This window comes from Trichosurus vulpecula, chromosome 8, assembly GCF_011100635.1.
Source record: "Trichosurus vulpecula isolate mTriVul1 chromosome 8, mTriVul1.pri, whole genome shotgun sequence".
Taxonomy (NCBI): Eukaryota; Metazoa; Chordata; class Mammalia; order Diprotodontia; family Phalangeridae; genus Trichosurus; species Trichosurus vulpecula.
In genome coordinates, this window is record NC_050580.1 from 14688029 (window position 1) to 14714824 (window position 26796).

At 39.6% G+C, this 26796-nt stretch overlaps 1 protein-coding gene across 1 annotated transcript in view; it reads left to right on the plus strand.

Annotated features, from left to right (window-relative positions):
* LOC118828876 (cGMP-dependent protein kinase 1-like) overlaps positions 1 to 26796 on the plus strand; it is a 1065678-nt gene that overhangs the window by 405276 nt on the left and 633606 nt on the right. The window contains exon 3 of the mRNA XM_036735762.1: positions 24714 to 24827. Within this exon, the coding sequence (XP_036591657.1) occupies positions 24714 to 24827 (114 nt within the window). The remainder of the gene's footprint in view (positions 1 to 24713; positions 24828 to 26796) is intronic.

The window sequence follows — 26796 nt, forward strand, 5'->3', positions numbered from 1 at the left end:
TAATCAAAAGCAAACACTTTTGAAAAGGGATAGGGTCAAGGGAGAAAACTGAATAAAGGAGGACAGGATAGGATGGAGGAAAATGTAGTTAATCTTTCACAACATGAGTATTGTGGAAGTGTTTTACATAATGACACATGTGTGGCCTATGTTGAATTGCTTGCCTTCTTAGGGAGGGTGGGTGGGAAGGGAAGAGGGGGGAGAATTTGGAGCTCAAAGTTTTAAAAGCAGATGCTCAAAAGAAAAAGTTGTTTTTGCATGCAACTGAGAAATAAGATATATAGGGAATGTGGCATAAAAATCTATCCTGCCATACAAGAAAATAAGGGGAAAGGGGATTGGGAGCGAGTGGGGTGACAGAAGGGAGGGCTGACTGGGGAACTGGGCAATCAGAATATATGCCATCTTGGAAGGGGGAAAGTGTAGAAATGGGGAAAAAATTTGTAACTCAAAATCTTGTGGAAATCAATGTTGAAAACTAACATATTAAATAAATAATAAAATTTTAAAAAAGATTCTTTGACACTTTGTCCCCTCTTTAAGTCACTTTGTATCTATTTCACATCACTATAGGTTTCTGTTTTCCCTGCATTGAGGGCCAGAGTCATTTTATAGTTTTCTTTGCATTCCAGCCCCTAACGGTGCTTTGCACACAATCATCTGCTGTCTTGAAATACTGAATTTAGTTCTGTGGAAATATTGAACTAAAGTGTCATTAACTTGTCTTTTGTGGAAGTGTTGAACTAAAGTGTCATTAACTTGTCTTGCTTTGGCCACAAAGGGAGGCATGGAATGGTCAATATTCCACCTGATCATGTACAATATGGCTGAAAATTTCCTTAACATTGAAAACCCTGGATGTTTCACCAGAGCATCCCTCTCTTGTATTACCTAGTAGGTCAGGTTGATACTCAAGAGGCAGCGTGATGGAATACATAAGGACTTGGCCTTGAAGTTGGGATGGCCTGAGTTCAAGTCTTAAGTATACTGGCTGGGAGACCCTAGTCAAATCACTTAACCTCTCATTGTTCTAGATAACTTTCTAAGACTATAAATTGTAGCAAAGGAACCAACCTATGTTGATGAAAGTTTCTTCAATTTAGATTTCTCTATACAATTTTAAATAATTGGTTCAGTCCCAATGAGCTCTTTGAGATCAGGGACCTTTTTTGCCTTTCTTTGTATCCCTAGTGCCTAGTACAGCACCTAGAACATAGCAGGTGCTTAATAAATGCTTTTTGACTGAATAACAGTCTCTATCCCTTTTGTTTTCAAGTCTTCCTGTGCAATGTGCTACAATTCATTTTCACCCATCACAACTCTTATCACTGTCCCTTAGGTTCCCTCCAATTGCTTGTCATCTATTATTCCATTCAAGGCCTAGCTTGACTATCACTTTCTACAGGAGACCCTTCCTAATTAGCTGTCTGCCTCTGAAATTAATTTATATTTTCTTTCTATTTATATTTCTTTGCATTTCCTTCTCTATATACGTATTATTTCTCTGATAGAGAAAGTACCATGAGTCTGGGGACAATTTCATTTTTGTCTTTGGGTACATAGTAAGCACTCAATACATGCTTATGAGTTGAATGAATGAATGAAATATATTTTGAAGACTGTGAGATTCCGTGCTTCACCATCAGATGACATCACCAGGAGAAGGCCAGTAGACCATGGAACAGAATATGTAGTTATCCAAATGTGATCCGGTCAGCTCTTCTTAAATCTGTGCCCAGTTCATTACTGGTCTGCAGAAGCTGTCAGTTGGTGGGTGGAAATTTCTGCTCTGCATCATCTCATCTCTGGTCATTCTTGTGACTACTTACCCAAGGGGATACAACTGGTGCTTTGGTTAGTTTTTTTAAGGTTTGCAGAGCTAGGAGCTAAAAGGTTGATGTAAATATTTTTCATTAATTATTCAGTGAGAAAGTCTATGCTGGGGTTAATTTGTGATTACTGCAAGAGAAAAGAATTTTGCTGATCAACCTCAGAAAGATTTGCAGCAAGGAGGCTTTCTTTGGAATAATTAAATAATGCATCTTCCCCCTGGGAGTGGCGTTGATTTCCCAATGGATATTTCTTAGTGTTCTTAGTGAGTTTTTACCATCCCCACAAAGCATCATTGCTAATTACAAAGCACAATTCTACAATAAACAGGTCCATCTTTGGATGAAAGAGTGTAAAAAGAGGTCCCTCAGGATTAATGCTGGAGCTGGTCTCATTTATCAGCTTTGTAAATTATTGTCAAAAGCAAGTACATGAAAATGTCCATGCTTGCACATGGCACACAGCTCTAGTGGCTTGTGAAATACTGAGCCAAAGGAGATGAGCTATAGGGAAAACTCAGGAGATTTATTAGTGGGAAAGAAAGTGTCATAGTAGCTTCATTGTGGACAGTTCTATATTGCATGGTGGCAAAAATATGGAATTTGTCATCAGAGGACCTGAGCTGAAATTTGAGCTCAGTTGTTTGCCGTTCTGATTTTGGGCAAGGGAAGTCATTCCCCTGGGCATCGGTTTTATCAAGTGTAAATTGGCACAGGCTGAATGACACAGTGGTCCAATAAGGTTGATTCAGAACTGGTTGAATGGTGGGACTCAATGAGAAGTCATCAACACTTCCATGTCATCTTGGTATGAGGTCTCCAGTACTGTGCCACAGAGATCTTTCATGGACCCTGCTGTGCTTAGCATTTTGATCAGGGACTTGGATAAAAGTAGAGATGGCAAAAATATCAAACTTTAAGAAGACAGAAATGTGGAAAGAAGACCTAAGACTGAAGGTTAGAACATTGGATCAACTATCTATATCTCTAAATCTATATATATATATATATATATATATATATATAGTTATTAATAAAGCACATTCTAGGTGTGTCCATGGACACCTTCATGTCTAACTTTTAGAATACCATGTCTCAATCTTAAGTATAGCAATCCATCTAAAATTGTTTTATCATTTTTTTAAAGTGTGATTAATCAGAAAAAGTTTATAACTGATTTTTAATAAATGTTATGCTTAAAAAATAAAATTCCTTTAGTATACACCATAACAAAAAGTACTGCACATGCCCTTAGCTATAGCTACACATGTGCACCTCTATTTCTGTCTCCAACTCTCGCATGGTGGATACATGGTGCCGCAGGGCACGGAGCACTGCAGTCAGGAAGACTCGAGTTTAGATCTGGCCTCACTCAGATATTTACCAGATGTGTGACCATGAGCAACTCTCTATTAACATCTGTTTGCCTCAGTTTCCTCAGTTGCAAGATGAGGATAATAACAGCATGTAGCTCAAAGAGTTGTAGTGAGGCTCCAATGAATATTTGTGGAGTGCTTAGCACACTACCTGCCACATAATCAATGCTATTTAAATGCTAGCTATTAACTGGTATTATCATCACTCTACATTCATGTCTGCTTGACTGGCTTTCTATGTACCTAGCTATGTACCTATATTTTGCTCTGGATCTGGGACTTTTTGGATGTAGGGAATTTCTAGGTTAGGAAATTCCTAATATAGATCATCAGCTTGTCTGTAATTCAGAGCCATAGAGATTGACTGAATCAATCAGAGGTTTAAGGACTTGTTTGGCCATCCAGCTAGTGTGTATTAGAGGATGACACAGAAGAATGACAACAGCTGGCATTTAGGCAGAGTCTATCATGTACAAAGTATTGTGCTTAGAGCTTTACAAATATTGCCTCATTTGATCCTAACTAGAACTCTGTGAAGCTGAGACAGGCAGAGGTTAATTGACTTGTCCTGGGTCATTCAGCTAGTAAGTGTCTGAGTTCGGATTTGAACTCAGGTCTTCCTGACTCAGCACTCTTTGAACTGTGGTGCTACCTTTTAAAATATGTCTAAATATGAAGTAATAATTTGGGTTCAAAAACTTGTCTTCCTAAGTACAAGATGGTAGTGGGATAGACAGATAGCAGTTCACCTCAGAAACTTCTCTGGGTTTTAGACCACTTCAATCTTAATATGAATGAACAGTGGAAAGGCAAGAAAGTGAATGATATCTGAAGCCTCATTGAGAACCATTATATCTTCTTGACCTAGGGAGGTGAGAGTCTCACTGTATTCCTGGTCAGAACACATAAGGAGTACTCGGTTGAGTCTGTAGTTATATTTTAGGAAAAATAGAACTAGTCATTTAGAAATAGATAAAAAGGTAGATAGACAGACAGACAGATAGATGAGTGCCTACCATGTGCCAGGCACTGTTTCAAGGGCTGCAAATAAAAAAAGACAAAGACATATAGTTCCAGCCTTCAAGGAGCTTGCCATCTAATGATACAAAACAATACACAAAAGGATATTGTAAAGGGGGCAGAGGAAGGTAATTGGCACAGGAGCAAGATGCTAAAGTCCTGAAGAGGGCAACCTAGTAGAAAATGAAGAGATAACCTCTTTAAATGGAAGTTCTAGGAGGAGCTAGAATAGTAGAAAAGTGTGAAGAAGGGAATTGGGATTGTGAAGGGCCTTAAGACCAGCCATGTAGGTCAATGCATTAAACTTGGATGGTTAACTTGAATAAGAGGTAACACAAATTTAGGGGTATGTGATAGTTGCTTTTAAAGGAGCGTGGGGTATAAGAAGAGATGTTACATCATGAGAAATTAGACATGTTTTTCCTTGACCTCAGAGGGAACAACTAAGATTGATGGGTAGAAGTTGCATGAAGGTAAATTTTCGCTTTACATTAGGGAAACATCCTAACAATAGGAGCTATTTCTAAGTGTATTGGGCTGGCTGGGGGAGGACTGACCTCCTGACACTTCTGGGATTTCTCTGAGGAGAGGCTGACCAGAGAGAGCCACTGGCCAGTTATGTTGGGAAAGGAATTCTTATTCAGGTACAGTTTGGACTAGCTGGTATGAGAATGTTCTTCCAATTGGGAGAGTTGGCATTTCTGTACCTAAGTGATCTCTCAGGTCCCCTTCCATCTCTAAGTGGGTTACCTCTGGCAGACCGAGCCCTAAATTCCCCAGGAACATCCAGGAAATGGTCCTGGCTGCTATTGTGGATTATTCCATGGGACCATTGGCCTAATGTTACTGTGGAGAAAAAGGTCAACAATATGTGGCCTCATCAGGAAGGAAATTGGAAAGAAAACCAAAAAATATTGTCACTCCCTGTACACTATCATTTCTTGTTAACAAATTTTGGCTGCTATGACCCATGAAGTCTTTCTAAAACTAGACAAAATTAAGACCAGAGGAGAATAACTAAAATACCAAAGTTGTTTAAGGGATGGAGAGGGGAGGGAGGAGGCCATTCCAAATGAGGTGAAAAGCTATATAAGTTTTTTGTTGATTAAAAAAACCTGATAAAATTATGATTATAATTATTATTAGTGGTGAGACTACTAGTCCTAGTAACAATAGTAACAGTATGATAGTAACAGTAGTAGCAACAGCAGTAATGGTAGTAGTAGCTATTGTACTAGCTGTATTGGCAAGGTTAGTCATTACCATAACAACTAATAGTCATGATAGTAACAATGCACTTTTCATTGGCACTTGGGGGTTTACCAAGTTTTCTTCTCACCAAGTCCTTGGGTTATGTAGGACAAATTACTAGCCATCTGAATTTAGTCATATGGAAGGCTAAGAAGTTAAGTGATTTGCCCAGGGTCACAAAGCTAAAAAGTGTCCAAAGCAGCATTTGAGCTGATGACTTCTAAATCAAGTCCAGCTCTCTTCCTATTATTATGCCACTAGGCTGAGAAGAGGACATGACCAGGACTCCTGATGGACCTGGACTTGTTCACTAATTCCTCAAATATTGGAATCCTTGCAACTTAAAAAGAAGGAATTTTAAAATAAAGAAAACTACATAATGCATGAAGGTTGGCACAGTGCCTTGTACACATTACTGTATCTTATTCTGTCCCCACAACTCAGGGAGGGAGATGACGCAGTGTTATCGGTGCCATTTCACAGATGGGAAATGCTACTCATGACCGTGGATGTGGAACTCATTCCTCCAAGGGGTGCCATGGTCTAGAAATAGAAATAGACTTAAAAGAAAACACGACAGCAACAACAACTGGGTATGTTTGGGGACTAGATCTATAAGCATTTGAGGTTGTCAGCAGGGAGAATACCATGACTTCCCTTGGTGCTATAACTGATATTTATCACATGGTGGGATGGACCAGTGGGGTGCCCCATTTTTCATGCCATTTTTTCGTGCCTCTGTTCTAACTTGCAGCATTGATATTAATGGAAACAGTATTGCAGTTTCATGAGAAGAGGGAACAGACACCCACTGAATTATAAGAGCCTGGACCTTTTCTTGTGGCTTACCTCCAAATTGCACAATACAATGGGATACAGGAATATGCATCTGTTTTCACTACCCCAGTGGCCTCAAGGAGTCCAGGAGTTAAGTTGATGAATATCATGATTAACTAACCCAAGCCCCGGGACTTTTTGGTCTTCTACCTCCCTGTCTTTCCTCCTTAGAGAATTACCCATGAGAGCCTTTGTGTGCCAAGTTTTTATTTTCTTTTTAAGTTTTGTGTTTCTAAAGGTTTTTGTTATCTTTGGATTCCTTGTTTTTTAATATATTCTGGATGCTCCCTTTTATTCCTTTTGGAATTTGTCTTGTTATTCTGAAGGGTTCATTTTATTTATTTTAACCTCCATATCTCCATCTTCTTGGAAGCTACAGTATGCTTTTAGGCTCATCCTCACATTCCTGCTTAAACTCTTCTCCCTCTCCCACATTTGTTCTGAAAAATCATTATATAAGATATGAGAAGTCAGTAAAATATTTACTTCCATTTCTGTGGTTCTTTATGCTAACAGAGGCTGCCCTCCCAAAAGCCCCGTGGAGCAGGTGGGAACAAATAGGCCTTGATTCTAGACTTGGTGCTACTCCTGATTAGCTACAGGACCTTGAACAAGTCTTTGGGTCTCACTTTCCCTATCTGTAAAATGAATGAATTGGACTATTTGGTTCCTCTGGTCCTTTATAGCTTAGTTGTGCCATCATTTGTTAATCAGAAACTCTCTAAGAGTCCATCCAGCTCAGGAATTCCTTGACTCTAAGTAATTGCTCCGTTGGTATCCTCCACATCCCTGACCTCTTAACCTAATTGCTCTTCTGCTAATCAAGCTCCCATATTCTTTCCATCATGAAGACTTTAGGTAGTCTCAATCTAGCTTTGTTCTCAAAGCTATTCCTTATAGATTTGGGGGATATCTTCTAGACCTTGTAGAAACCAACATCTTTATCAGTTTCTCCCTTTAATAATCTTCCAAGAGTTACTCTCGGTGAAATCCAGGATATATTACTAGCCTAATGTGATGGTCCATATATGAACACACTCTTCCAAAATTGACTCAATGAATGCTGGAAGACCTGAAATAGCTCTTTTCAGAATATTCTGTACTTGGGAATTTCATTCTTTTGGCTGCATGAAATAAACAAGATATTCTTTGGGTGTACAGATTTTCTACAAAAAGGGCAAGATATGGTGTCAGAAGACATAGGCTCAAATGCCTAATAGGACTCTTACTGCTTGTGTGACTTTACATAAGTAATTACCTTAACCTTTCTGAAATGTAGATACCATATCTGTAAAATAAGGGGTTAGATTTAATGACCTTCAGAGTCTCTCATGTTTCTAAACTCTCTATGGTTCTATGCCCCCATAAGTAAATATCCCAATGGGTCTAGGATCTTGGCAGTGTGGGTTTCCCTTAAGTAATGCACATCACAATCCAAGCATGGCTGCCCACTTTTGTTCCTATATTCCCATAAGGTCACCAAAGAGAATCTATGCAACATAATGGTAGTCTTCCTCACTTTCTTTTGATAGTGTAGGACCATGGCAACCCCTGGTCACATAATAAACCCCAAAATTACATTTAGAAGTATTACCTCTCAATACAAAGAATCATGCAGTCTAGCTTGCCTTGAAGCCAGGAAGTCCTAGATTCAACCTACTTCTGACCCATCCTGGCTATGTGACCCTGGTCAAGTCATTGCCTTTCCCAGTCCCTCAGGCAGTTCTCTAGAACTAAGTTTGGTGGAGAAAGTGCTTACCTATATTATTAGAGAGAATTTCCTTCCCTGGTAGTTCCCTATAGCTAAGAAATCCTATATCAAGTCTTTAATCCCTTTCTTCTTAATATAGTTCATATGTCAGCCTGATATTTAAAGGCTTCCCGACTTGACTCCTACCTACCTTTCCAGCCTTAAATCTTACTACCCACCTTCACATGTTCTGTGTTCCAGAGAAGCCCTCTTATCTTGCTCCCTTCTGAACAAGACCATCCCCTTCCATATATTCAGAGAGGCCATACTGGATGACTGGTATCCATTTCCTCCTCTTTGTCACCTCTTAGAACAAGCTTCAGGGCCACCTTCTCCTGGGCCCCCATCCCCGCCCATGTTATTAGGTTTTTCTCTATCTACCATGGCACATTTCCTCTCTACCCTTTATTTAATCACAGGTAACAATTTTAGCCAACTAATGAGAGCATTACATAAGATTTGGTAGATTCCTGATATTGGATTCAGGAACCAGCTGGCAATTCAGCTAACAGTAACACTAGTTAATTTTTAATTTGTTCGATTTACAGTCACTGTGCTTCGGTACAGAACATACCTTACTGTTCTTTAAAGTGTTGTTTTGTATTTTGGGGTAGATCTTTATGGAGTACAGTAATACCTTTTCTAGTAAATAATTTTCCTGGTATTATTTCCCTCTTGTATCAAACGACAAAATTTCAGCATTTTAATTTTTAACATATTCATGAATAGAGAAGAAAATCTAATCACTGTCATAATAGTTTTCAGCACCTGGTAAGATCAGGGACTCCCGGGAATAGCACTGAGTCATCTTTTGTAATTAAATAAAGATGCATCCTACACATACATTAAAAGGTGCCTCCATGCTTATCTCCCACATCAAAATGATTAGACCATACAACCCAGCCCATGAGGGAAGTATGCATTAACTGCTAATGAAAAAAATACTTATTTGGACAGTACACACAGATGCCTTGGAGAATAACTCCACTTGTGTGCCATGGCTCACCATTTTCATTTCGAAGGATTTGTCTCCAAGGATATAATTTTTCAAAATAACAAGGATAATAATGTGACTTACAGGTCACATGACACATCACAGGTTACAAAGCATTGTTGTAAGAAATACAATATACGGACGATTAATCAGCATTTAGGGCAGCTAGGTGGTAGAGTGGATAGAGCGCTGGGGCTGGAGTCAGAATGACTCAGCTTCCTGAGTTCAAATCTGACCTCAGACACTCACTACCTGTGTGAGCCTGGACAAGTTACTTAAGCCTGTTTGCCTCAGTTTCCTCATCTATAAAATGAGTGGAGAAGGAAATGGCAAACCCCTCCAGTATCTTTGCCCAGAAAACCCCAAATGGGGTCACAAAGGGTTGGACATGACTGAAATAAGGGAACAGCCCAGGTTCTGACTGAGCAATCGAACAATAACAAAACCAGTATTTATTAAGTGCCTGCAGTGTGCCAAGCACTGTGCTGGGCTCTGGGAGGAGAAAGACAAAAAGGATATCAAATCTGCCTTTGAGGAATTTACATTGTCAAGGGAAGCAACATGCACACATGTTATGTATATATCTGAGCATATGCAAAATATGCACAAATTCCAGCTAATTTTCAAGGTGGGAGGTAGAGGAACCTTCAAAATCAAGCAGTCATAGCCCCAAATGTCCCTTGGTGTCCATTTGATCCCTCGTTTCTGCTTCTCACCATCTTTGTCCATCTTAGTCTGTCTACTCTGCCTCTGTTTCTCTCTTTCTTTTTATCTCTCTCCCTCTTTTCTTTATCTCCTCCCCTTCTCCCTCTCCTTTTCCCTCTTGTTTCTCTTCTCATTGTCTTCTTCTTTTCCTTTCTCCTCCCATGCTAGGAAGGAGAAGCTATAGAGGAAAGGGAAGGAATGAGTGAGAAAAAGGAGATGGAAAGACAGAGGATACAAACAGAGAAGAATAAGTGGAGGTTCAGGGGAAATGGAGGAGGGTATAAAAGGGAAAGAGAGGCCATAGGTTTGATGATGATTCCTCCTGCTTTGGGAATGTATAAGGCTAGGATGAAGGAGAGCTGGTGCCATGACCCTTTAGGTCCTTTGCAGCCCTAGGTTTCTATAATGCTTTGTTCTACCCAAATTTCTATGTTAATACCCAACGTTCTCTGATTTCATTGATGTACCTGTTCCCTTCACTGATGCAGATTGCAGTCGTTCTTATGATTAGTGAATAGTCTTTAGGAACTACTCTAATTGGCCAGATACATGGGACTGAGGGTTGTGGCCCTGGAGAACTGCCCATCAGGATTTTAGGAATTGTTAGCTTTGCACTAATATCTCCACACGGTATGGGGAAGGGCAAATTTACAGGTACTAGGGAGTTCAGGTTGTCACAGAGAATCATGGGATATAGAGATGGAAGCAACCTTAAATGTTACCTTCCCACCCCCCTCATTTTACATGCAAGAAAACTGAGACTTGGAGAGGCAAAGGGACTTGCCCAAAGGTTCACAGTGCCAAAACTAGGGCTCCAAGGTCAATGATCAGACTTGGTATCTAGAGGCCTTTGCTGTGTAATATAAAGCCATCCTCACTGGATTTCTTGGAGACCAACTGTGTCTGCTGGCCCAGACCAACTTGAGGCCCATGGGTAAAGCCTGTAGCTGGCCTTCATCACTCAGTTGTAAGAGCAAGACACAATGCCAGTTCCTTTCCAAAAGGCTGCATTGGAGAGTTTTTCCTCTAATTGCCTTATCCAGTAGCACTAGTCTCATATTTTAGACATAATGTAAAATTGTAATAGTATTTTCATTTTTTAATTAGGTTGTTGAAAGCTTCATCTGCTCATACACAGGGAGAGTATTCTGTCAAATCCTCCTGCCTTTATGTTTTATTTATAAAGATTCACCAATGTACAGCTCATTTTACAAGGCACAGTGCACAAAAAAAATCCTCCAATGATCTTCAAAAAATGAATTGGAGAGTAAAGGAAACTTGCATACTTATTACCATTAAGTAAACAAATCTAGCTGGAGGAAAACAATGCCTTTTAAAGCCTTTTTTAATTGGAGTTGAAGTCTAAACCTATAATTTCATTTCTGGGTACTTCTTGTGTGGAAACTCCTTCCCCTGCCCCAGTGACCTAAATCAGAGACTCCTCTGTAATGTATAGTCCTAACAAGCTGTCTCAACGCACTGAAAAATTAAAGGACTTGCTCAGGGTCTCTTGCCCAGCCATTATGTATGGGGGGAGTACTTGAACTCACACTTCATGACTTGAAACCTGAACCACTGTCCACCATGCCGTACTGCCTCTCCTTGTTGAGGTCTGTGATGGGGAAATTTTATCTGGCAAAAGTATGAGGATGATATAGAGACTGGCTGGCCATGGGATCAGCGAAGATGCTTTTGGTGGAAAAGGATGGGCTGATATGAGCTATGAAACACTGGAAGAAAGGAATGATAGTTGTGAGAAGTGAGAGGGACAAGAAAAGAAGATGAAATGAGCAGAGGGAATAAAAGATGAGCCTCTGTACTGAAAACAAATCAGGAGAAAAATTGGTATAGCAGAGCATCATGGTGATACCAATCTAAGGAGCAGATTAAAACAATTAAGAACATGGTGATTTGGAATAAATGTGGGGCATGTACAGGGGGAAATGGTATGGGTTTTTTTTTTAGCTATACAACTAGTCATGAATTTCCAATGGACATTTGTTAAAATGATGTTAATTAAGATGAGCTTTTGATCAATACAAATATAACTCATCATAGGAACAGTAACCACAACGATGGCAAGAAACAGAGGTGAAAAAAAAACACAACAAAATCCCCAACATATTCCACTCTCTGGTTTGTAGCCATCCTGTATATTGTGCAATGTGTCAGTGGGAAGTTAAATATAACAGAAAACAGTGAGGCAAAGATAGTCACAAGGGACAGCTCATCAAGGAGATGATTTGTAGAAAATTTTTGTTTTCTTAATTTGAATGAACAGATGGCCTATTCATTAAAATTCAAAAGTCGATAATTGCTGGATTCGGATATTTATAGAAAAAGAGCACTTAGGACCACTAAGGCCTAGTATGTTTGGGGGAAGACTTGTAGGTCTCCTCATGTCTCTGCTGCAGTTAGGCCCACAACATTCTTCCCTGTCTAGAATAGGCCACCATGTGGAGCCAAGTCCACTATGCAAAATCCACTGGGCTATTTTGTACCATTAAGGTGTGGGCATTTGGGGACAAGCATTTATATATTTTCCTTGTGGTGAAAAGAATTGGTATTATGAGCTCCAATCCTGGTTGAAGGTGAAATAATATAAAATTCTCCTCAAAGACCCTCCAGTGGGTGCTGAATTTGGGACGTGAATGTAGCCTTGAATCTGAGATTCTTGCTATGTATGCCTACATAATGCCACTCCTCCTTTCATGCCCATTTAGGAACCTTGGCACTTTTGACAATTTGTAAATTTTTTTAATAAAACTATGAACAGATGGTTTATTAATTAAAATTCAAGAATTCTATTGTAGTCCCAGGTTCTAAGGGGCAGCTAGATGGGGCAATGGATAGAGTGTCAGGCCTGAAGTTAGGAAGACTCATCTTTCTGAGTACAAATCTGGCCTCAGACATTTACTATCTGTATGACCCTGAGCAAATTGCTTAACCCTGTTGGCCTCAGTTTCCTCATCTGTAAAATGAGCTGGAGAAGGAAGTGGCAAACCGTTCCAGTATCTTTGCCAAGAGAACCCCCCACCATGGGGTCACTAAGAGTTGGACACGACTGAAACAAGTGAACAGCCCAGGTTCTATCTCATCAAGTCTTGGCCAGACCTTTTTCTCCTTGCATTAGGGATCTTATTTGTTTTGCTTCTGACTTAGATTCTATGTCTTTGTGGGTAGATATGTGAGGCCCCATTTTGTTGGATCTTTTCTTTTCCTGGATTTTGTCACCTGTGATTAATCATGGGTAGTTTCTCTGGCTTTATCCACTATATTATCTAGAAAATTTCCCCATCCCTTTCATTTTCATTTAAAGTCCTCCTGTGGATAATGAACAAGATCCCATGAGACTCTACAGGGTGTCCCAAAAGTCTTAGTGCAGTTTTAAGCTTTTAAGGTTTAATTAAAATTCAAGAATTCTGTTCTAGTCCCAGGTTCCATCTCATCAAGTTTTGGTGATACCTTCGCCTCCTTGCATCATGGATCTAATTTGCTTTGCTTTCTACTTAGAGCCTGTTCATTTGTGAGGAGACATCTGAGATCATTTTAAGCTTTTAAAGCTTAAAACTGCACTAAGATTTTTGGGATATCTAATATATAGTATAGAGGGACTAGTGTGGCCCAGTGGATAGAGAGCTGGCCTTGGAGTCAGGAAGATCTGAGTTCAAATCTTGCCCCAAATACTTATTAGCTGTGACCCTGGGCAAGTCACTTAACCTCGGTGTGTCTCAGTTTCCTCTTCTTTAAAATGGGGGAAAAAAGAATAGTACCTACATCCCAGGGTTGTCATGTGGTCAAAATGTGTGAACAAGTTTTGCAAAACATCACAGATTATATCATTATTAGCTATCGTTAATATTGTTATGCCTTAAGTCATCCATCAGTTGGTCATAATTTGCATTAGTGGAGGAGATCCCCCTCTAAGCTGATGAGATAACATATGCTTCAAATATTCAATTTGCAGCTTTTTGAGCCTTTAGCTGGAATTATAGCTAGTAGATTCATAAAAATAGAAAGGTTGTGACATCATTAGTCTCTAGGGTCCTAATAGCCACATGCTGGAGAGAGCCTAATGCTCAGCACATAGTAGGCTCTTAATAAATTTTCATTGACTGATTGACAGATATGGAGTTGCACTGTGTATTTCTTTGGTCAGACTTCTTCCTTCAGGGTGGTATTATCACAGAGAAAGTCCTTTTCTTCTGTGCTTCCTAATGAATAAAATATGTGGGAATTGGAAAGAACATGTGTAAGCTTTTTAGTCTCAGCCTTGCTGAAAGGCTTTAATTTTTGTCTTACTCTATAATCCATGGGATCTAACATGGCACCTCCCCATCTTTGATGACATGATGCCTCCCCTCTAGGGACTGAGGTCTTCAAAGTCTGGCAATGGGGCATCCAGAGAGAAGCCCTGAGGCTGGTGTGCTGGCACATAGAGATGGTATTTCTAAACAGCAGAGGGGCCCAAGAGAGTCGACATTTTCTCAGTCTTCTAGACCAATTTTCAACTGCCAGTGGCCCACATTTTCTTATCCCAAATATGTGTCTGTCACATGAAACTTTATTGTTTTAAAAACCCCAGTGCAATGATCATGAAAATTCCTACTGTTGAGACCCTCCCCCTCTGCTTCTTGGAATCCTGGGCTTCCTTCCAGGAAGCATTCAAGGTATTATTGCATCTCAGATGTCTCCATTGGTTTACACTCTGCCTATTGAGATAACTTTTTAATGATTTTATATTTATTTCTCTGTTTGCATATTGAAGTACCCCAAACATGGAAATACAAGCTCGTTAAGGGCAAGAAATGTTTCCTTTCTGTCCTTGAATCCCAAGTACCCAGCAATGTGCATATGTTAGACACTCATTTGTACTCTCTGTAGCTTATTTGTTTGTAGTTATTTGCATCTTGTCTCTCTGATTATACTGTGAGTTCCTGAGGGCTGGAACTTCTTTTACTTCTCTTTGTGTGCTGCGCACTTAGAACAGTGCCTAGAATATGGGTGCTGAATAAATGTTTATTGATTACCTGACAATAACAATACTTATTATTTTAAGAAATAATGAATAATAACTAGCCAGCTAGCTAGTTTAAGATTTACAAAGCTCCTGGTAAACATTATCTCATTTGATCATCACAGCAACCCTAGGAGGTACGTGCTATTATTATCCTCAATTTACAGATGAGGACGCTGAGGCACAAGTTAAGTGACTTGACTACCACCACACGGCTAGTGAATATAAAGAAAAGTTCAGGCCAATGTCGTCCTGATTCAGGCCAGATCTCAATGCTCAGTGCCCCTAGCTGCCTTGGAGTGTGTTTAGTTGAATTGCACACCCACAGATCCTGCTTTTAAAGTGGCCTTCTTACTGTTATTTGCACGTCTCCCTCTATCTCCCATCACTATGGCTTTGCACTGGCTGACTCCATATCCAGAACGCATTCCATCCTTATATCCATCTCTTAGAATCCCTTCTTCTTTCAAGACTCAGTTCAAACTGCACCTGCTACACTGAAATCTTTTATCATCCCCCCAGTTTCTATTTCCATACTTCCCTAAACTAGCATGAATTTATCTTATATATATTTTGTCATAATTTTAAATGTGCACATTGTTTCTAACAGAATATAAGCTCTTTTGAGGGCAGGAACTGTTCAGTATTTGTCTGTGTAACCCTAGCTCCTGGCATAATTCTGGGTGTGTAGTTTTTTTATACATTCATACATACATACACACATATAAATGCACATACATGCATATATATACACACATACATACATATAGCATATATAGTTTAGTAAATGCTTGTTTACTAATTGAATACAAACCAAATAAGAACTTGGAATTTGTTTCTAAGCTCATTTTTATTTTCTTGTTGAAATTAAAGAGTTTGGGACAAACACTATTTACTTGCCCCTTGTTTTGAGGAAGTAACACCAGAGCCCTTCTCATCATCCCTTAAGGAAGTACAGATGAGGCTGTGTTTTAAAATCCTCCTATGCCATTTTAGCTGAGTCAATGGGTGTTTTTAAAAATATATATCAAATAATCTAGAAATGATGGAGAAAGCCCCGACTTTCATTTTCATTTATGGGGACTAGGGAGTAACCCTGAACCTTTTGGATTGGAAAGATAAATGGTTTCAGACACTGTCACAAAACCAGACCAATTATTCTGTGGCAATGAAGTCACTGGGGAAACTGTAACTTTAGATGGATTGAGTTCTGGATTTTTTCCATTGCTACCCATGAGTATGTGTGCCTTGGAAGGCTGTCATGTAAACAAATGTTATATTTTTCCTACTATTTTATCATCAGAAGCAAAATAATATGGTAGAGTAATGACTTTTGTAGGATAGTTGAGTTCAGCCTTAAAATGGGCAGGTGTTGGTAAGCCTCTCAAATAAAATGCACAGACTTGGTAAGTTGGAAGGGATCTCAGTGACAATCTCATTCAGCCTCTGCTTGACCTAGAATCCTCTTGATGACATTCTCAAGAGGCGGTCTTCCAACCATTGATTTGAGGCCTCATCCCATCATCAATTTAGAGATGAAAGGGACCTGAGAGCCTATTGTGTCTAACCCACTCATGGTACAGATGAGGAAACCAAAGAAAAATCATGTGACTTAGCCAATGTTATGGCCAGTAAGTTGCAAAGGTAGGATTTCAGTCTAAATCTACCTGATTCCAAGTCACCTATACTACATTACCTCCTTTAAGGCTAAACCTATTACCATCCAAAGTAACCGAGTTGCCACTTGGGCAGTTCCCATTGTTAGGAAGCTTTCTCTTACATTAAACCTCTATCTTCCTCTTCATGGCCAGTGCTTCTATTTCTGCCCTCTGGGCCTAAGCAGAACAATATTATCTTTCTTCTCTTTGACAATCTTTCAAATACTTAAGTGCAGTTATCTTGTCCCCTCTCCTTTTCCCTTCTCCAGGTTTAGCATTCCTAGTTCTCTCCGCTAATCTTTAATCAGTCTGGAGGTATATTCGATGTGGACATTTGGTGCTTTAGCTTTGCATCAACTTATGTTGTCCTTTGGATATGAAAATACTCATAAATCTAGCATCAGTGGAACTATCACATTGTATTTTCTTTTTCAACATGAGATGAGATTTGTGTTTAGCTAATCTAGTTGTTCCAATAATCAATCAGTCAATAAAGACTGTCTACCTTGTACCAGGTAATACGCTAAGTGCTGGGGGTTGTTGTTGTTTGTCCTTAGTTCTTGAAGAGGACCATGACATCAGGGAAATGATGACAAGACTTGTAGTCGACTTTGATTTGAGTGAGGGAGGGCCATGAAAGGTGACCAGCCTCACTTTCTCCTCCAGAGCCATCTGGGTCCAGTGGCCTGATGTTCACCAGGATGACTGGAAATGGCCCAGGATGCCCTTTTAGGTTAGGGTCTTTTCAGGTTCTCACTTTCAGTGACACAAAGAAAGCCAAAAACATTTTCTGCTCTCAAGGAGCTCATGATCTAGTGGGGAAGACAGAAAGCAGTCAAACACATTGTTTCAACAATTCGGCTAGCAGCTGCTGTGGAGGTGAAAAACCAACAACAACCAGCTCACAGAATGCTGCAAGCTCAGGTTCTTTTGATCTGCTTTACTAAGGAAAGCAACATTAAGGGGTTAACAATCTTACTTTAATTCAGCGTATGATATTACTTAGTTCAGGGGAAAGAGCCAGCCCCCTAAACTTCAGAGCAAATACAAACAAATTACAAACATCAACAGACAGACCAAATACAATTCATAGTTACCAACATCTGAGTTCAGCCAGGAGCTCCGCAAGGGCTGGCCCAGAGTCGCGCAACACTCCTGCTGTGGGTCAAAGCTCCAAAAAAAAGAAAGCCAACCTCTTGTTTTATATCTTTTTCGAGATCAAGGGTGAGTCACACATGCAACTCACCCACGTGATCTAAAATCGTCACAAAAATGTGACTTAAACCCACGTGGTCTAAAGCCTCTGATATCACAAACATGTCACTCAAACCCATGTAAACTAGGCTTTTCCTTGAGGCAAGGAGGTCATCAAGGACTCCTAATTTAATCAAGGAAATTAAGGCCAAACTCTTCAAGGGCACTTGGTTGAATTAAGTGCTAAGAGCCCATTTTGATTGCCAATACACACGTACAAACAATCTACATGGGAATCATGGGAAACAATTAAGGGAAGGAAGGCACTAGAAGTAAAAGGGACTGGGAAAGGCTTCCTTCAGAACATGGGATTTTAGTTCAGACTTCTTTAAGAAAGCAAAGTAATTAATCAGAGATGAGGAAGAGAGAGCATTCCAGGCATGGAGAAGATCCTAAGAAAATGCCCAGAACTGAGAGATGAAGTATCTTAAGCATGGAACAGCCAGGAGGCCATTGTCACTGGATCAAAGAGTATGTTATAGGGAGTAAGGTATAAGAAGACCTAAAAAGTCAGGTTATGAGGAGCTTCCAATGCCAAACAGCATTTTCTATTTGACCTTGGAGGAAATGGGGAGCCAGTGGTATTTATTGATAGGAGGTTGACGTGGTCAGACCTGTGCTGAGTGGAAGATGTATGAGGGGAAGAAAAGATCTGAGTAAGGCAGACCCTCCAACAGTTATTTCAATAATCCAGGTGTGAGATGATGAGGACTTGCACCAAGGGGGTGGTAGTGTCAGAGAAGAGAAGGGGGCATGTTCAAGAAATGTTGCAAAGGTAAAATCAACAGGTCTTGGAAAAGCCAAAGTCCAATTTTCCGGGTATAATTGGGAGTCACATAATACAATGAAACTGGCCAACAGAAAGATAGATTTTTGTTAATATGGGGCTCTGACAAATGGAATTACCAGCTCATGGACACTTGCTATTGTAAAGACTAAAAATGAGAAATGTGGGCCTGCCAAGGTCAGCTCATCTGAGGTGCTCAGGTAAATTTTAGATCACTCAGAATTTCTTGATTTTATCCTGTGTCTCACGTACAGTAAATGATTCTGGATTTTGAGTCCCAGATAAAACCTTGATGCCTCTACTTAATTCTCATTTGACTTTGGGCAAATCACTCCATGCTCTGGGACTCAGTTTCACATCGGTGAAATGAAAGAAAAGGAGAAAATGATCTCTAAGGTCCTTTCTAATTGCATATCAATGATTCTAATTTAAAGGGATGCAGAGGAAAGAATAGATTTGATTGATTTGTTGTCCCAAATTTGATTTTGGGCTAGTGGGAGAGACTGACAAAACAGGAAAAAAAAAACACCAATTCTCTGGGCAAATCATAAACTAGTAGTATTCTTGTTCTGTAGTAGGGTAGGACCCATATCCTAACTGCTGGGTGTTGCTCAAGTGTTTGGAAGGACCAGAATCACAGATCTTGAGGGTCTCATCAGCTTCCATGGGTTCAGTTAACATCTTTATACAGATAACTCCAGCCCTCCTTCTTGAGATCCTATATCACAAACTGAGGAAGACTTGGCTGGACTTAGGGAGGAATTAGAAGGGGACAAAAGAGAATGAGGTGATGACGATTTGGGTGGCATTAGTGAGGCAGCTAAGTGGTAGAGTAGACAGACTCCTGGACTTGAAGCATAGATGGCCCGATGCCTCAGAGACTAGCACAGGGATGGGAAACCTGAGGCCATGAGGCCACATGTGGCCCTCTAGGTACTCAAGTGTGGCCCTTTGACTAAATCTAAACTTCGCAGAACCAGGGATTTGTATTAAGAAGTTTGGAGTCAGTCAAAGAGCCACACTTGAGGACCTAGAGGGCTACATGTGGCCGCAAGGCCTCAGGTTTCCCATCCCTGCACTAGTTGTTTGTCCCTAGGTAAGTCACATAGCCTCTCTTGGACTCCATTTGCTCATCTCTAACATGGGATGAAAACAATACCTACTTACCTCACAGGGTTACTGTGAGGATCAGATGACATAATTTATGTGGAGCATATTGAAAACCTTAAATGTGATCTCTTGTTATTATTCTTATTAATGTAGAATTTTAGAGTAGGATTAATGGTTTAGGGGGAAAATAATGAACCTGAGTTGGACATGAAAATTCCAATTCTTGATAAAAAAAAAAAAAAAATCCTGGTAACCTAAATGACAGCCAGAGATGTGGAACTAGATTAAGGATCAACTAGATCAACCTTTCTGGGTGTCACAGGTCCCCTAGGCAGTCTGGTGAGACTTATGGAGCCTTCTCAGAAGAAGAGTTTTCAATGAATAAAAAAAAGGATTGGATTACCAAGGAAACCTTTTACATTAAGCCATAGGCAGATGACAAGGATAGCGCATCCACCTTTGCAAACCAAAAATGAGGATGAGTGACCCGGACGAGGACATCCTTTTACAAATTTTTATTTTTATTTTTATTTTCTTTTACTTAAATGATGACAGTCCCAGGAAACCTGTTGATTCTGCTCACTGGAAACAGTAGACGTTATAATCTCCCTTTCGGTAGCACATCTCCCCCTGGATAAAGCTGTTCATGCTCTGCATTCCCAAAGCTCCCCCAAGTCAAAGGCAGAACCAGACAAACCCCAAATGGACACATTAGGAGCTGACTATACAGGAGTAAAAGCAACTCCTTGGATTTGGGTGCTGTCTCCAAGGAACTCCAATAATAACCATTTGTTATTTGGGCTAATTAAAGGTGCTTATGAGTTACTGAAATAAGAGAGCTTCATTTAATAAATTTGACTTAGTTAAACCAATTAAATTATCTGTTCACCTTTTGATCATTCAGTGCCTGTTACCTCATTGACTGTCTTTTACTTCCCAGTTCTTTTTTGCCAAGCTACTGTTTCCTCTCTTCCAACTGCTGTTAGCTCTCTTATTAATGGGGTTTAAAAAAATCAGATAAACCTTTACCAAATCTCTTCTAAGCTTAATGCTAATGGGTAGAAGTGATTTCAAGGATAAGTAAATACAATTAATAACCTCACCTCCATCCTCTGGAGGTAATTAGTTCTTACATGATTCATTCCCAGTGGACATTACATCCATGCTGTCACCAAGGATTATCACCATATCCTGAGCTTGCTTTCCTTTCTATAACCATGTCCTGGAATCTCAGGGTTGGAAGGAGACTCAGAGGCATCCAGTGCCACTCTTCCTGACATAAGGAATCCCTGTCCAATCTTCCCTCCCCCAAAAAATATCCAGGCAGCCTTTTAACTCCATTCCACATGGGGAAGATGAAAGAATGTTTCTGTAGAGGGAACTCTCTAAAGTTGACTCCAGCTCTCAACCTTGGATCTGAGGATCCTGTAGGTATAACATAATCCCAAAAAGTATTCATTAGGTGCCTAGTGATTACAAGACATTCTGTTCTTCTCACTTGTTTGGAGAGATCAGAAAGTCTAGAAGAATATTCAGATGCAAACAACCACAATTAAATGGTGCCTATTAATAATAATCACATTTGTGGAACACATTATTTTTTACAAAGTGCTTTACAAACATTTTATGATCTAGGTCTTATAACAACTCTGTGGAGTAGGAGCCATGTCATTAACACCATTTTATAGATGAGGAAACTCAGGATGAGATGTCTTGAGATTAGGGAATAGATCAGTTTTTATATTTGTGACTCCAGCCCTTAGCATACTGTCTGGCACATAGTAGGTTCTTAATAAATGTTTGCCAACTGACTCCTTGATTACATAGAGAAATAGAAGCTGCAAAGAGCACTTATTAAATACATATAATATGCTGAGCTCCCAACTAAGTGCTAGGTATCAAAATACTAGGAAGGAAGATAGTCTGAATCCTCAAAGAGCTCACATTTTATGGGGGTTACATATTAATGAGTTTAAATATTATTGGGGGTGGGGAGACAGTATGTAAAGAGGAACTGTTAAATAACTGCCTAGAGATTGAACCCTGGGAAGATAATGCAATGGCTCACCTGGCGAACTTAGGAGGCAGATTCCAACTTGGGAGAAGGGTGTGGAAAGGCAGAATGATGGTCCAAGCAGAGAGGGAATGACATAGGAACAGACTAGAAAATGATTTGCCCAGGTTCACACAACTAGTGTGCTTCAGGATCAAAATTCAAGTCCTGACTGGAATCTCAATTTCCTAACCCCTACACTACCAAGAAGAGGGATGTAGACATTCCTCCTCACCATAAACAGATTCTCTCATGGGATCACTTAGATCTAGAAAGGACCTTTTCAATCTCTAAGTACCTCCCCTGCTCTAAAGTCTGTGATCTCATTCACCAGGAATCCCAGTGCCCAAAATATACTCAGCACTTTTTAAGTGTTTGTTGATTTGAATGTCCATGTGCTTTGTAGTCATTTTGCCTTTAATTTCTATTAAAACAGAATTGAGTCTAAGTTGCACACTGTCATAACTCTCCCCTCCTTTCATCCTAGAATTGGTGGCTCTTTTGAATTAAACAGTTGGAGTTTCATTTTTAAGGTTTTTTTGTTTTTGTTTTTGTTTTTTTTTCCGGTTGCCCTCATGTAACTTATTTTCCTTCCTGTAAGGTAATGGTGTGCCCTTCCTGAGGCAGTGCTTCTCTCCGCCCCCCACGTACATTCCTTGAGCACTTCATTCTCATGTTCTTTGAAAGCTATCTATGCTTTCTGTGATGCAGATTTCCCCGGGTCTGTTCTTTAGCATGGCAAAAGAACAAGCTTGTCCAAGTTGGATAAATGCTCAGAAAAGAGATGCTATGAGAGGCAAGAAAGGCAGGTTTGGGGATCCTTGTCACTGCCCTTTTTGTTCCAGTGGCCTTACTTATCCATGCCGAGAATTCCCCAGGAGCAAGTTTTTTAGATACAGTGCCCACTGACTCAGTTTCATTTTTCAGACTCCTATATTTAAAATTAAATCCATAAAATCTGCATATGGAGAAGTTATCTAACCATAGAATTTACAGCTAGAAAGGATTTTAGTGATCTTCTGTTCCAACCCTCTTATCATCCATTGAAGACAGCTGGGATACATTTGGGGGACATGAAGTGCATTTTACTTTTTAATGTAAATTTTCTTGATTCCTTTTCATTTTTCATGATGGTCATTACTGGATTATACTAACTCCAGCCTACCTTCCCAGCACTGCACCCTCAGTTGGGACAAAGAAAAACAGTTAATCAAAAAAAAAAAATTAATTTGACAGCATATACAACATTCTGGTGCAATAGCCCCTCTCTAGGTGGAAGGATGTACATGTCATTATCAGTTTCCTGGAACCAAGATTGGTTATCATATTCACACAAGGGTTTGACTTCCTTTGACCATCTTTTCATTTAATTTGTCCCGTAGGTTATTCATTTTTACATACGTGTTTGCATGTTACCCTCCCCATTGGATTGCAAGGTCTTTGAGGGCAGGAGCCGTCTTTTGCCTTTCTTTGTATTCCCGTCACTTAGCACAATGCCTGGCATATAGTAGGTGCCTACTCAGTGTTTACCAACAGACTGACTCCCATGAAGTTTAACAATTCATCTGTAACTTGTCATTTCTCAGAGTTGCCTAAGAACACTGGAGGGCCATAGAGCTTGGCCTTGGTCACATACCAAAATGTGTCAGGGCCAGGATGTGAATGCAGGTGCTCCTGTCTGCAAGGCCAGGTGTCTCTCCACTATGCCCAGCCATTCGAACTATGACCCCTTAAAAGCGTTACTGTGTCCATTGTTCTCTTGTTTCTATTTTATAAATTGCATCACTTTAGGAGAATCTTCCCACATTCCTTTGAATTATTTGGACTCATTTCTAATTGCACATCAATAATATTATTTTGTATCCTTATACCCCAGTTTGTTTAGCCATTCTGCCATTGATGGAAAGAAGCATTTTTTCTTTTGCTTCTAAAAATCTCTCCCCAGGTTCTTCACTAAAATACTATATTAAATATTTTCACTGTCGTTTCCTCCATGACAGAGATAGCTCTCCCTTTCAATAGCACTGTCAGGGTTTACAAGTCTTTTCATAGTAATTTTATGACATGGACAGTACAGGCATTATTATGCCCTTATTATAGAAGGGAAACTGAGTTCCATAGAGGTGAAGTGATTTGCCAGAGGTAATCCAGCTAGTCAGTGGCTAATCCAGGATTTAAACACTCATATTCCAAGTCAGAGTCAAATTCAGTGTCAATCTCATTTTGCTCAATTCTACTTAACAAATATTTATAAAGCCCTGACTCTGTGCAAGCACTGTTCTAATTACTGGGAGTACAAAGATGAACACAAAACCCTCCTTTCCCTGAAGGAACTTCCCTTCTACTGGGAAAAGAGCATGTACATAGATTGGTGGGGCCACACTAGGAACCAAAGCTTTACAAAGTACTTGGAGAGAGAGAGACAGTGCTAACACCAGATGTGACCAGGGAAGGCCCTCTGCAGGAAGTGGTGTCCCTGAGCTGTCCTTTGACAGAGGCTAGAGATTCTGAAAAGTGAAGGCAATGAGGGACAGCACTCTAGGCATGGAGGACTGCCCATGTAAAAAGACAGAGGCTGGACATGAAGGTCCACTGTCTGCCTCTTAGAAAGTTTTCCCAAACAACATTTTATCACAGTTGTATTTTACCTTTAATTTTTTTTAATAAATAAAATTAAGAATTAACATGTCATTCACTATCTTTGTTGAAAGGAAGCATTTCTACAGTTTTAAGGTCGGCTTGTTGTTTAGTCATTCTTCCATTGTGTCTGACTCTCTATGACCCCAATTCGGGTTTTCTTGGCAAGGATATTGGAGTGGTTTGCCATTTCCTTCTCCGGATCATTTTATGGATGAGGAAACTGAGGCAAACAGGGTTAAGTGACTTCTTCACACAGGGTCACAGGGCTGGTAAGTGCTTGCAGCTGGGTTTGAACTCATGTCCACCTGACTCTATACAGTGCTCCACTTAAATGTAAAGTACTTCAGATCTATTTGATGACCTACATAAGACAGTCATATAATGAGTGGGACTCATTTTCTGATCATTGCTTTTGTTTTCTTCTCTCCACAGATGGAAAGGTGGAAGTTACCAAAGAAGGGGTGAAGCTGTGCACTATGGGACCAGGCAAAGTCTTTGGAGAACTGGCGATTCTATACAACTGTACCCGCACAGCCACCGTCAAAAGTAAGGCCATTTTCAGTGTCTTTGGTTAATTTCGGTGTCCTTCCTTATCGATCTGAGTGCTGCATTGGATCTTGACTCACCAATTGATACATTTCCATTTCATCCTGGTGACATGAGGAGAATCATGAGGTTTCTGGACCCTTTTAACAACATAAAGTTTGATTTTACTTTTTTTTTTTTTTGACTATTGTCCCAGTTTCCTATCTAGCTCCTTTTTTGGCAAATGAGAATTTGGCAATGCTATGTACGATGTAGGTCACCTCTGTAATGGTCACACCTAACATTACATTGATTCAATTCTATCTCATACAACTTTTATCCATGTCTTTCTATAAATCCACTGGAGAGAGTCCACCTAAGGAATGATAGGGGTTTCCCCTAAATCTTTAAAATAAATGCCTTCCAAGAGAATATTGAAAACCAGGGAATATTTACCAAAAAAATGACATCTGAAAAAGGTAGGGTTTCCTCTTCTTGTCTTTCTCTCTCAGGAAGACATCTAAGAAAATTCACCACACATTTCTGTATTCCCCTTCTCTGTTAAGATTTCCCAGGTAATGTCCTCTATTCTAATGGAAAATGAAAGTCATCAGGAAAAAGGCTCTCATTGTCTCATTAAAATATCACTGAGTGGGATATATTTTTAAATTCTCAAGATGAATATGAGCATAATCTGCTCCTCAGCTGGTCATCAAGCTGTATATTAGGCACATTCGTTCTTTTCTATGGATTGAACCTATTTTAAAATCTGAGCACTAAAGTGGGACATTTGTGTGCATGTCTATACAAACTTGTCACCTCTGCAAAAACAGCTGCACCAAAAACAGCAGCTACATAGCTTGTTTTGTTTTGAAACCAGTATTCTCATCTAGTCTACACTATGCATTCACTCTCTCTCTCTCTCTCTCTCTCTCTCTCTCTCTCTCTCTCTCTCTCTCTCTCTCTCTCTCTCTCTCTCCTCTTTGCTACAGGACACTTTGGAAGTAGCCCAGTGCAAAACTCTAAATGAAATCATGTAGCGACCCCAATTTCTTTGGATTAATTGACACAGCTATCAAGGTCATAAGGCATGTTGAGCCATATAGGTGAAAAGACCTGCCCATACTCTCAATGCTAATGGATCATGATTGAGTATTATTGCTAAGAAGGAAACATGCTATCATCTATAAAAGTCACTTAGCATATATTGTTGTGAATGAGTTCTGTTCATTATACAGATTGGCTAAGGATGTCTTGATTATTTTTCCAATGGCCCATTTCTGGTAATTTGCAGTGTAACATGGTTGTTTAACTGAGATGATCCAATCATATTGAGTCTGAATACTGACTTTTGATATACAATTACCTCATCTGAGTTGATGAATTGGGTGACCTGAAGGAGAGTCATCACTTAAATTGACACAGTGCCACTCATCATTAGTGGGCCTTGATTCCCATGATCATGCAGGATAACTCATGAACATTTACTGGTCTTGACTCAGTAGTTATTATTTTATAGTTTTTTTTCCCTCCTTGGGAGATCAAATCTTTGCTTTAAAATCATAAGCAATTTTGGAATCCTTCTGTAAAAATATTAAGAGAATTTTTTTAACCATGCAAAGACTATCAAAGGTAGTTGATAATGATATAAGATCAATATTTAACTTGCTTATTCATTCTATAATCAAGCCAAGTAATTAGTAAAATAATTTACTGCAACCTTTATTCAGCTAAGAAAAATTCAACTAGAGAAAGGTCATTAGGATTCTGTTAAGTAAAATTAATTTCACTCTGATGTTTCTTTTCCATCAGAAATGTATACTTTTTAAGGGAGAAAATGGAAAAAAATGAGATAATTTGATAAAAATAGAAATATTCTATGGAGAGTAGAAAACATGTTGAAAACACATTTTAAAATGTTCTATATATGGCGCAATCTCTTCTGTGTTGCTCATTAAAATCTACTTGATGCTGCAACAACATATTTTAA